Source organism: Brassica rapa, chromosome A02 (assembly GCF_000309985.2).
Source record: "Brassica rapa cultivar Chiifu-401-42 chromosome A02, CAAS_Brap_v3.01, whole genome shotgun sequence".
In the NCBI taxonomy this organism is placed as follows: Eukaryota; Viridiplantae; Streptophyta; class Magnoliopsida; order Brassicales; family Brassicaceae; genus Brassica; species Brassica rapa.
In genome coordinates, this window is record NC_024796.2 from 29479877 (window position 1) to 29491779 (window position 11903).

The 11903-nt window shown below is 39.5% G+C and overlaps 2 protein-coding genes across 3 annotated transcripts; both read left to right on the top strand.

The window, feature by feature from the left end:
• The first annotated feature begins 525 nt into the window (after window positions 1–525).
• LOC103854889 (probable manganese-transporting ATPase PDR2) lies at window positions 526–8289 on the top strand. The gene is made up of 22 exons (XM_009131859.3): window positions 526–728; window positions 897–1187; window positions 1281–1373; window positions 1636–1838; window positions 2077–2149; window positions 2245–2417; window positions 2497–2671; window positions 2968–3072; window positions 3159–3269; window positions 3359–3445; window positions 3523–3705; window positions 3822–3872; window positions 3952–4077; window positions 4422–4501; window positions 4947–5055; window positions 5134–5262; window positions 5594–5659; window positions 5775–5846; window positions 6070–6221; window positions 6395–6506; window positions 6592–6708; window positions 6831–8289. Exons 2-22 carry the CDS (start codon window positions 939–941, stop codon window positions 7896–7898), a joined length of 3534 nt encoding a protein of 1177 aa, XP_009130107.1. The 5' UTR covers window positions 526–728; window positions 897–938; the 3' UTR covers window positions 7899–8289.
• Window positions 8290–8538: 249 nt separating this feature from the next.
• LOC103854887 (protein DYAD) lies at window positions 8539–11415 on the top strand. 2 transcript variants are annotated; one of them, XM_009131857.3, is made up of 9 exons: window positions 8539–8773; window positions 8870–9218; window positions 9287–9670; window positions 9751–9927; window positions 10007–10064; window positions 10157–10240; window positions 10338–10630; window positions 10721–10826; window positions 11030–11415. In XM_009131857.3, exons 2-9 carry the CDS (start codon window positions 8902–8904, stop codon window positions 11117–11119), a joined length of 1509 nt encoding a protein of 502 aa, XP_009130105.2. In that variant the 5' UTR covers window positions 8539–8773; window positions 8870–8901; the 3' UTR covers window positions 11120–11415. The 2 variants fall into 2 exon arrangements, with proteins under 2 accessions (XP_009130105.2, XP_033140396.1); XM_033284505.1 differs by lacking the exon at window positions 9751–9927.
• The last annotated feature ends 488 nt before the right edge of the window (window positions 11416–11903 follow it).

Consider the following 11903-nt stretch of genomic DNA (forward strand, 5'->3'; position numbering starts at 1 on the left):
TTGTAATGGGCTTTGAATTGATAATATATAATAATAAATATTTATAAGATGACTTTGTCCATATATCTGGGTAAAATATCTAGTTATATTATATTTCAATTGTTTACAAACCCTTTCTTATGCAGTGTTACATTTTTGCGTATTTTATTTAATTTGAAAATTAAATTTGTTTGTAAAAATAAATAATTTTAAAATATAGCTAACATATGTGTTAATTAATATTGCACATTTACAGGGTTTTCTCAGAACTTAAAAATGGTTATACATATATGTATTTTAGTTTACCTTGAAATTTATATGAAACTTCTTTTTTTTTTGCGAAATTTAATGATTGTAAAAGCCAACGTCAGTTTTAAATATTTTAAAGTTTTTTTTTCTGGAATACTATATATGTTTAGTATGAAAACTACTCCAAATTTTGAATCAAAATTTTACGTGAAGAAAAACTTCAAAATAAATTTAATTAGAAAAACAACTCATAAACTAAAACTAAAATTTCAGAAATAGAAGGGTTAAAATGAAATTAACTGGAAATAAGAGGGTCTGCATAAGTAAATGAAAGAAAAAAAACGATCCAGTGTGAATCGAACATCTCTTTGGGGGAGGAACCTCAGACGTGAGGCGTGAAGGTGAAGGAGACGAACGAGATTGCGATTCCTTTCCGTTACGCCGTAACTGTAAACCCTAGCTTAGATCCTCCCCGATTCAAGCTCAATCCTAGCTTACAGGTTCGTCTCTCTCTCCCTTCTCCTTAGATCTACTCCAGAATCAACCTTCTCGATTGGTTTCGGATGCTTTGAACGGTTGACACTAGGCAGATTCTTGTAGATTTCTCGATTCCAATTGCGATTCGTGTTGAATTCGATTACTAGTCTGATTCTGTAACGTTTGTGCAGAAGTTTAGATCACTGACGGCGACCTAGGGTTTTCGTTTCGAGATGTCGAGCTTTCGCGTGGGAGGGAAGGTAGTGGAGAAGGTTGACTTGTGCAGGAAGAAACGCTCGGCGTGGCGTTTGGATGTTTGGCCGTTTGCGATTCTGTACGCCACGTGGTTGACTACGATCGTGCCTAGCTTAGACTTCACTGATGCTTTGATCGTGTTTGGTGGCCTTCTTGCTTCCCACATCTTGGTTTTGCTTTTCACTATGTGGTCTGTGGATTTCAAGTGTTTTGTCCAGTTTAGCAAGGTAAACCTCATCACTCTTGTGGATGCTTGTAGATTTTTTCTTGAGTGAAAGGTTTATGATGGCCTTGTGTTGTGCCTGTGTGTTGATTCGCAGGTTAACAGTATCAGCCAGGCGGATGCGTGTAAAGTCACACCAGCCAAGTTTTCTGGGTCTAAAGAAGTTGTGCCTCTTCATTTTCGTAGCCAAGTAAGCTCATTTGAGGTTTTAGATTCAGTTGTTAAGCTGCCACTAAGATAGGCTCCGTGAATGGTTTGGCTTTTAAACTGGTTTTAGACTGCTTTTATGACTTAATTTATGTAAAGTTCAGTGTCAACACACTATGTCTCTGCGGAAAATAATGAATTTATACCACATACTATTTGAATCCTCTTTAGCCTGGAAATGCTTTGAGTTTTTCCAGTACTCTTACTTATCATGTTCTAACAGTTAAGTCTTTTGACGTTTGCAGATGACTGGTTCGTCATCCTCTGGAGACACGGAAGAAATATTCTTTGACTTCAGAAAGCAGCGTTTTATGTACTCGAAAGAGCTGGGAGCCTTTTCCAAGCTTCCTTACCCCACAAAGGAAACATTTGGTCATTATCTCAAATGTACTGGTCATGGTACGGAAGCTAAGGTCGCAACAGCCACTGAGAAGTGGGGAAGGAACGTGTAAGTCGACTTATCACTTTCTATACATGTATATATCATATTCACAAGATCATATTATGGTCGATAATTGAAGCTTTTTATTAGCAATTCCTTTTTGCGTGTCTCGTAATTTCTGCTATCAGTTTTTCTTTTTATGTGTCTGACTAACTTTTCTTTCTAATCATTTCTCGTTCTGAATGTATATCCAGAGCGTGGTTGTTCTTTTATCTGGTTTGATACTTTTTTCTGCTTCTCGCAGATTTGATTATCCGCAACCTACATTCCAGAAGCTATTGAAAGAAAACTGCACGGAACCATTTTTCGTATTTCAGGTGTTGTTTTCTTGATAATGCATGTATCTTACAGTTCTTTTTCTTCTTCCACGGCTCTGTTGCTCTAAGTACTGCGTTTCTTCCTCTTTATTCAGGTTTTCTGTGTGGGTCTTTGGTGCTTGGATGAATTCTGGTATTACAGTGTGTTCACACTATTCATGCTTCTCATGTTCGAGTCAACAATGGCAAAAAGTCGCTTGAAGACATTAACCGACCTAAGACGTGTTAGGGTGGACAGTCAGACTGTGATGGTTTATCGATGCGGGAGGTTTGTGATTTAATAACACGCAGTTTTCCTTAAAGATCGCTTCGGTATTACTGCTGTGTCTGAAAATGTCAAATTTTAGGTGGGCGAAGCTCTTAGGCACTGATCTACTGCCAGGAGATGTTGTATCTATTGGGAGGCCGTCTACCCACACTGGAGGGGAGGATAAGACAGTACCAGCCGACATGCTTTTACTTGTAGGAAGTGCTATCGTAAATGAAGCCATTTTGACAGGCGAGTCAACTCCCCAGTGGAAGGTACTTTCGTTCCTCAACGTCATTTTTGTTTGTTGGCTTCTTTTCCAAATTATTGCTCTCTGGATTTTGGATTTGAAGAGTTCAGAATTGTAACAGTGCACAAATGATAAATTTGGTCCATCTTATTTGCTATTTCTCATAAGCAGCTTCTCTTACAATACGTGTGATAGTTTCTAGCACCTTGTTTGAAACTTTGATCGTAATTATTAACTAGCGAGCAATACTTACTTCACAATAGGTATCCTTGTATAATATGGTCCATATGTTTTGCTGAGATTGTATGATGGATATTATAGGTTGCAATTGCTGGCGAGGGATCTGATAAGAAGTTATCGATCAAGAGGGATAAAAATCATGTTTTATTTGGCGGGACCAAGATCTTACAACATTCACCTGACAAGGTAATTCCGTATCAACAATTTCAACAATTTATTCTTCAGTGCTTGCTCCTAACTTGTGTTTCATACTATTTGATATTTGGGGTCAGACATTCCCTCTGAAAACCCCTGATGGTGGCTGTCTAGCTGTTGTTCTCCGAACTGGATTTGAGACAAGCCAAGGAAAGCTAATGCGGACAATTTTATTTTCTACAGAGAGGGTATGGGATCTTTCCGATGTTTTTTGTTGTTTCATTTGCACCATGTTAAGAATTTTATTTGTTCTGATCCTTTTGGTAAAAACACTCAGGTTACTGCAAACAGCTGGGAGAGTGGTCTGTTCATATTATTTCTAGTTGTGTTTGCCGTGATAGCTGCGGGCTATGTTCTTGTAAAGGTACGGCAATATTTGTTTCAGGTTCTTATTCAAATAATATGTCTATGTATACTAGTTATGAGGAATCTACTTTGCAGGGTCTCGAGGATCCTACAAGGAGCAAATATAAGCTCTTGCTAGGCTGTTCAATTATCATCACCTCAGTGATCCCGCCAGAATTGCCTATGGAATTATCCATTGCTGTCAACACGTCATTACTTGCTCTTGCACGTCGTGGGATCTTTTGCACAGAGCCTTTTAGGATTCCTTTTGCCGGGAAGGTAGTATCTGTTATACCTTATTTTGCTATTCGATTAAGAACTCTTTATCTTGAGCGAGCGACACCCTGCAAGGAATTAGTTGTCTTATTAGTGTTACCCTTTTTCTTTAATGACAGGTCGATTTGTGCTGTTTTGATAAGACTGGTACACTCACGTCAGATGACATGGTAAGTTTAAGTGAAGCTCTTGGTATATGCTTGCTTGATTTTGTTTATGGTAAACTCATTTTTATTTGCTGCTACATAGGAATTTCGTGGAGTTGGGGGCTTGGCTGATGGTGAAGAAGCAGAGACTGATATGAGCAAGGTTCCCGTACGCACATTAGAGATTTTGGCGTCGTGTCATGCTTTAGTCTTTGTAGACAACAAGCTGGTATGAGCAACTCAATTTCTTTTCTGTTTTTGGTTTAGAGCAACTCAATTTACTGTTATAAGTTTTGATGTTGTTCCTGTTTTGAGCTGTGCAAATTTTCATTTTTGTGCAAGTCTTTGATTTTCCGTCTATAGACTCTGTTGATACACGCACATATGTTTTTATTAAATCTGACAATGGATTCCATGTTACACTTAATAAGTTTTAAATTAAAGTGTATATAGTACACATGTGATGCATGATAATTTTACTTATGCTTTGCTTTTGCATCATTAGTCATCATTACGAAATTCTGTCATGCTTTACTCTGTTTTTCAATACTTACACTTTTTCAATACTTACAGGTTGGTGATCCTCTTGAGAAGGCTGCACTTAAAGGAATTGACTGGAGTTACAAATCTGATGAAAAGGCGTTGCCGAAAAGGTAACTATTGTCACTTTTATTAATCTCGTATTCTTTTGTTCTCATACTTTGTGTACGGTGCCTATTTAGCCCTGTGATTACCGTGCATAGATTTTGAGATGAAAGGCTAATATAAGGATACGTACTGCTACTGCATTAGATATAATGGTTTCTTCTTTGTTTATGGTTTTATGAAAAAATGAAAAAATGATGTCTACCTGTGAAGCAGTTGACTAAGGGAATACGGGAACTAAAGCTCACATAGAAAATGTTAACTGATAGTATTACATTACCTGAGATACTGCGATAGGCTCTGCTTCAATGTTTTTTCACATTCTGCGTCTCGGCATCATGAGTACCTATCATTTTCTTTGAAGCTAATACATATATATACACCTTAATGGTTTCGCCGTGTGCACACATACGAAGAAGATTGATTCTAATTGTCCTATTTTATCCGCTGCAGAGGAAATGGCACCTCGGTGCAGATAATGCAGAGATACCATTTTGCTTCGCATCTGAAGAGAATGTCAGTTATCGTTTGTATTCAGCAGGAATATTTTGTGTTTGTGAAGGTCTGCTTGATACATTATTTTCGTTGGCTAAATTTTATCAGTAAATCCAGATCTAAATGCTTATATTTCACTTATCAGGGTGCCCCAGAGACCATCCAAGATAGACTTGTGGATGTGCCAGCAGCATATATCGAAACATATAAGAGATACACACGCCAAGGATCTCGAGTTCTGGCCCTTGCATTTAAACGACTTCCTGATATGACGGTAGTTACGCATGCTCTGACTCATGAACCTGTTGGCTTCTTGAAAAAACTTGACGCATGTCATTTTAGCTAGATAGTTGTGTCACTGATACGCTTTACACTTGCAGACGTAGAGAATAGAATTCACTGCTCATCTATTTGACGTTGTTTGTGAATCTCTAAATTTATGTCAGAAGTCTTGCGTTCTTTGGTCTTATGGTGAAATAGTTAGTTATCTGTTTGTTCTTATGTACTTAATAATATTAACATCCATCACTTTTTTGTTATGGATTATGCAAGCTTCTGCTGATTAGCTTTAAGATTTACTTAACGAGTATTTTAATGTTGACCAGGCCAGTGAAGTTAGAGACATGGACCGAGATGCTGTTGAGAATGACCTTACTTTTGCTGGGTTTGCGGTAATGGCATAGAATGCATTTTGCTCTTATGAAGCTTTACTTTCTTCGTTTTTGTAAATTGTAAACGATGGTCTGGTATCGAAATTGTTTCCTAATGGTTTATAATGCATCACAGGTCTTCAATTGCCCCATTAGATCAGATTCAGCTACCGTTCTTTTAGAGTTGAAGAATTCATCCCATGACTTGGTAATTTACTGTGTTCTTATAATGCAAACAGACTCGGGAATTAGGGGGCCTCTTTTTTTCCACTCAGTACAAATTGCCTGCAAAGCAGCTATCTCAGACTTGAGTATAGCTTGTTTTTTTAATTCCATTTTTCAGTCGCCGTGTTTTTTTTCTTGCAAAGGTGCTCGTTCTTTCTTTAATAATTAGATACACGGGATGTCTTATCCTACTTCCATGATTTTAGGTGATGATTACAGGTGATCAGGCATTGACAGCTTGTCATGTTGCAAGCAAAGTGCATATTGTATCAAACCCAGTCTTAATTCTTAGCCAATCAAGGCCTGGAGCTGAATATAAGTGGATGTCACCTGATGAGAAGGAGATCATACCCTACAGGTGTAGTATTAATCACATTTACTGTATAACTAATGCAACTTCGTATCCTCATCTTGTACAAGCTTAGGTATTCACATGATACCAACAGTATATGTTGTGACACAAGTCTCCATGGTCTTTTCTTTTTCTTCTTGCTTCTGACTGAGATAGGATGACATGGTTTTTGTTTACAGTGACAAAGAGATCGAAACCCTTGCTGAAACGCATGATTTATGCATTGGAGGAGACAGCATTGAAATGCTACAGGCTACATCGGCTACTGTGAGAGTCATTCCATTTGTTAAAGTAAGCATATCTTGTAATCTCTTTATCACTTGATTTATTATTTCTAAATAATAGAGCCCGACTCTTTAACCATTTCTCCTTTCAGGTTTTTGCGAGAGTTGCTCCACAGCAGAAGGAGCTAATCTTAACCACCTTTAAAGCGGTAGGAAGGGGAACTCTGATGTGTGGGGACGGGACAAATGATGTTGGAGCATTGAAGCAGGTAACGCATATAGAAATTCATTTGGAAGATTGAGGTTTAGCTTTTTAGATGTCAGGCGAATGATACATATGCTTTATTCTCTTTCTTTCTTTTGATTGTATTTTTGTTGTTCACAATTCCAGGCCCATGTTGGAGTTGCCTTACTGAATACTGTCACTCCCTCGGAATCGTCTAAAGATGATCCTAAGTCGAAGTCAAAAAAGCCAAAACAACCATCAGAACCAGCTAGCAAAACCGCAATTCAGAATGGAGAAGGATCGTCAAAGGCGAAGGCCCCACCCCAAAACCGCCACTTAACTGCTGCGGAATTGCAGAGACAAAAGTTAAAGAAGATGATGGATGAACTAAACAGTGACGAAGGTGATGGCCGGTCAGCACCCGTGGTAAAACTCGGGGATGCATCAATGGCATCTCCCTTCACAGCAAAACACGCGTCGGTTGCTCCAGTGACGGACATAATCCGACAGGGTCGCAGTACACTAGTGACGACTCTTCAGATGTTCAAAATTCTCGGTCTCAACTGTCTCGCCACAGCTTATGTACTAAGTGTTATGTACTTGGATGGTGTGAAGCTCGGTGATGTCCAGGCAACAATCAGCGGCGTATTAACAGCTGCGTTTTTCCTCTTCATATCCCACGCTCGACCGCTTCAAACCCTCTCTGCAGAGCGACCCCACCCGAGTGTCTTCTCCGTGTACCTCTTCCTCTCTCTCCTTGGACAGTTCGCTGTCCACATAACCTTCTTGATCTACTCCGTGAAGGAAGCTGAGAAACACATGCCCGAGGAATGCATCGAACCAGACGCCACGTTCCATCCTAACCTGGTGAACACGGTGTCGTACATGGTGAGCATGATGCTTCAGGTGGCGACTTTCGCTGTGAACTACATGGGACACCCCTTTAACCAGAGTATCAGAGAAAACAAACCTTTCTTCTACGCGCTCATCGCTGGAGCAGGGTTCTTCACGGTGATTGCATCTGATCTGTTCAGGGACCTGAACGATTCGCTAAAGCTGGTGCCTCTGCCTGAAGGTATGAGGGATAAGCTTCTCCTCTGGGCTTTGCTTATGTTCGTCATCTGCTACTCGTGGGAGAGGTTGCTCAGGTGGGCTTTCCCTGGTAAGATTCCTTCGTGGAAGCATAAGCAGAGAAGTGTCACTGCGAATCTGGAGAAGAAGAAGAAGGTATGATCAGAAGAGCCAGACAGGGTTATAGGTTCAGGTAAAACAATCAAAAAATACAATTTTAACTCCGAGAGAGATGTTGGGTTTTGGGATCTTGTTTTTGCTGAAGCTTTGAAGACATGAGCATAGGTCTCTCTGGTTAAGACATTTGGTTCTCATTTCTTAACTTTGTTTTTGGTTACTCTCTAAGAAGAAGAAGCGCACATTTCTCAAATACTTGAATTAAAATGTAAGGGGTTTACATTAGTCTCTACCTCTTGTTCCTTGCTTCCATTTTATTTCGTTTCTCAGTTCTGTTTAGAGGATCTGAAAACTTGTATGCCTGTTTTCGAAACATTAAATCAGACTTGAGACCTGTTACACTGCTAGACTAATAAATTGAAACCAGTCAAAACGATTAGTGTCTAACGTTCTGATTTCGCCTTATTATATAAGCGTGAGTAATACTGTGGCTTCGAATGGTGATGAAACGCCTGAAACGCCCTGCAACCGCTCCGCTGTGAGTACTATATATTTTTGTTACTATTACAACTGCTTGTTTCGCAGTTGTCCCGCACGTCTCTGAATGGTGCCCGTGTGTGAAGGTGCACGTTTGCTAGACTGTCTGGTTCACTATACCTTTGGCTGCTAAACCGTCTGGTTCTGTTAGGCCAACGACACTATTCTCTCTTCCTAGTGGTAAAACCACTCTGAAAAATAAAAAAAAGAAATATTTTACCAATAACGGCGGCAAATACTGAAAAGGGAGAAGCAGATAAGTATTATTTAGGGATTTTAGCGGTTTTAGGGCTCTCCTCAACAACCACTATCGACAGCTATTGTTTTCAATTTCCTCTACTTTGTCTGGTTCGTTCGTCTCGCCCACCTCCTCGATCCTAAAGGTGCCGCCTCTCTCATCTCAAAATCTCTCGATTTAAGCCTTCTCTGTTTTCAATTTTAGATCGCGATTAATCCCCGGCGTTGATTTTTACTTGTAGCTTGAAATGTGAATCGCTAGAGCCTATGTAAGATGTCTGAGAAGAAGCTTCGTCCCATCAAGCTGAATCGTTATACCATGATGGGAGAAGATAACAGCTCCTCTAGGAACGCCTTGGTCAAAGTCAAGTTAGAGAAGGACAAGCACGTGTCCTCAGGCTCCTCCGGGAAAGCCATTGTCACAGTCAAGCTAGAGAAGGAAGAAGAAGAAGAGGGCTTTCATCATGTAACTAGAAGCGTCCTGAAAAGAAAACAACTCTCTCAATCACTAGATAACAGCTCTCTCGTTGCAGTCAAGAGTGAACACTACACCTTCGAGAAACAGAGAACCACTCGATGGAGTACTAATAGGTAACAAAAGACGTCGCCTTTAACATCATTCACACTTACCCTTTATATAAAGTCGAGTCCTTTTGTAGGGTTGATTCTGCGGAGCAAGCAATGGAGGATGTTTTGAAAGAGGTTGGTGCTTCTTTCGAGAAGCCTATCTCACGAGGCGAGTTAAGAGCCATAGCTCGGAAGAGAATCGGTGATACTGGGCTGTTGGATCATTTGCTGAGGCATATCGATGGGAATGTGACACCTGGCGGTGCTGATCGGTTTAGGAGGTGTTACAATACCGAAGGAGCCATGCAGTATTGGCTAGAGAGTGCTGATTTGCTTAAAGTGAAATGCGAGTCTGGTGTTCCTGATCCTAACTGGGTTCCTCCTCCTTGGTGGAAGCTTCAGGGTGTGATTAAACTTGAGCCTGGGGATTGTGAACCGTCCTTTAATCTTAAGGAAGCAATTGATCAAATGAAGAGGTACTAATGGTTGCAATGTTTGTTGTGTTTTGAAGTTGAGATGTGTTTTGAAATGACGTTTTCTTTGTGGGGGTGTGCAGTGATATTAAGGAGCTTGTGGCTGATGTGGCTCACATTAAGCGTGAATCTGGAGTTCCTGATACTGATTTGATTCCTTTATCTCAATGGAAGATTAAGAGATCAGCGCATGAGTCTCCTTTATCTCAATCTTCTGCTGTCTCTTCAAAGCTTAGGGAAGAGATTGATAAAATGAAGAGGTATTATGCTTTCAATATTTTCTTTGTTTGAAGTCAAGGAGGTGTACTTGTAATCTTATTTTCTTTGCTTCTAATGCAGTGATATCAAGAACCTTGTATCCAAGCCAAAGTTACCAGATCATGCTGATGCAAATGAGGTGACCTTTTGAGATTCATTTTTGCTTGTTTGCTTAAGGAATGTGTGAAGTTAGAGACGCAAAACTGTTATGTTTGCATTTTTTTTTTCTAGAAACGATTCACGGAATGTATGAAGTGGAAGGTAGAGACTGATAAGAAAATTGCAGAGATCTCAACTTCACTGACTTCAACACAGGTTCAGACCCAAAACAAGTAAACAGTATTTGTTTGAATCTTCTTGCCTAGGGATGTTTTAACTTAGTGAAGCTTTTGTCTACTTTCTTCGGTTGCAGAGCATGGTTAAGGAACTAACTTCATGGAAAGATAAAGTAGAACATCAGCTGGTGGGAATTTCAAGCTCGCAGAACAATCTGCAGGCAAATGGGAGCAAATCTCCTCATAATTGGGAACATCTATTGCATAGTACCAACTTGGATGACTTCACAGTGAATGGTTTTGATCCATGGGATGTTGAAGCTGACCTTACCGATGTTCTTCCACCAAATGCTCGCAAAAGCTCTTTCCAAGATCATATGTGGTTTGAGGAACAGTCAGTGCTCAACTCCGAGATGCAAAGGACGGAGAGGTTAGAACTGTTGCTTTGTTTCTAGGTTAGGCTTTATGGTTTTATATGGTTGTTTAATGTTTTTGCTTCCTTGTTTATCTGTATGACCAGAGGTGATTCCAGAAGCTCCAATCAAGACAAAGCAGAGTTGACTCCAGGTTCTTCAGTGACTGCAGGTCCAAGATCAGATATTGACGACCCAACTATTCTGTCTCAGGTAACAAATTAGAAACATTGATTTGGATGATTATTTTAGGAAAATCTGATAGCCTAGATGTCAACCACCCTCCCATCTTCTTACAGCCTTTGCTTCATTCACTACTACACATTGATTTAGTTTACATGCAATTTTGCCAATGTTTCACATGATGTTAAGGAGTCATTATTTGAGAATCTCATCATGTGTTTTTTTTTGTTCAGGAAACATTGAAAGAGTTGGTGAGTTGGAAAGCCAAAGCGGAGCAGCAGCTAATGGAAATGTCAGACGCTGTCCGTGCTCTTCAGGGATAGAGAGTCAAACACACTAGGCCACATGAATGATAGATTCACCTACATAGAATCCCTTTGGAGACTTCTTGTACAGGGTTTCTGCGATAACTTGAACAAAGAAAAAAAGGAAACAATGAGAGTAGAGATTAGTAGGTTTCTGGAAAGTCAAGGGAACAGGTAGTAGAAGAAGTGATCCTCTTTACCTAAATGTGTTATTGAAGTTAGAGACAAGGCTTTAATAGTAGTTGTTGCTGTATATTCTCTCTGACTACTCTTATTCAACAAGGAAGGTTTTGAGTAATCTTTTTTCTTTCTCATCATCTTTCTGCTATCTGATTAACTTATCTGCTAATTAATCAAAATAGGTACTAATCCCTTTCGTGTTCTCTCATATCATATGAAGATAAAAAGCAGCTTGGTCTAAGACAATAAGCAGCTTAGTCTAAGACAATAAGCAGCTTAATGACCTCCTCCAAAATAGAAGTTTCCATTAAAATGTTAAAACTTAAAAGCATAGAGAGAGAGAGTTTCACAAAACATGACTCAAGAAACCATTCTTATTTTTCATTTATTCATTAGTCTTCCAAAATCTAAAAGTTGATTGGAAAGATATTGTTTAACCAGAACCGGCCGGTTTGTGGTTTAAATTGACAATAATAATAGTGGGCCTAGTTAGGCCTCAAGCCCACTTAAAACCTTTAAAGCGACGTCATTAGACTATAAACGACGTCGTAAGGCTAATAAAGAGCTTAAACTCAAAATCTCCCAGCAAGTTCAGTTCCATCTTCTTCAATCCACGACGAAT

What these genes read in the sequence shown, in the direction of transcription:
- LOC103854889 (XM_009131859.3), top strand. Translation starts at nt 939, where the DNA reads ATGTCGAGCTTTCGCGTGGGAGGGAAGGTAGTGGAGAAGGTTGACTTG. An exon ending in GGATTCCTTTTGCCGGGAAG is followed by an intron (nt 3,706 to 3,821) that starts GTAGTATCTGTT and finishes CTTTAATGACAG; the next exon opens with GTCGATTTGTGCTGTTTTGA. An exon ending in AATATTTTGTGTTTGTGAAG is followed by an intron (nt 5,056 to 5,133) that starts GTCTGCTTGATA and finishes TTCACTTATCAG; the next exon opens with GGTGCCCCAGAGACCATCCA.
- LOC103854887 (XM_009131857.3), top strand. Translation starts at nt 8,902, where the DNA reads ATGTCTGAGAAGAAGCTTCGTCCCATCAAGCTGAATCGTTATACCATG. An exon ending in CTTCACTGACTTCAACACAG is followed by an intron (nt 10,241 to 10,337) that starts GTTCAGACCCAA and finishes CTTCGGTTGCAG; the next exon opens with AGCATGGTTAAGGAACTAAC. An exon ending in ACCCAACTATTCTGTCTCAG is followed by an intron (nt 10,827 to 11,029) that starts GTAACAAATTAG and finishes TTTTTTGTTCAG; the next exon opens with GAAACATTGAAAGAGTTGGT.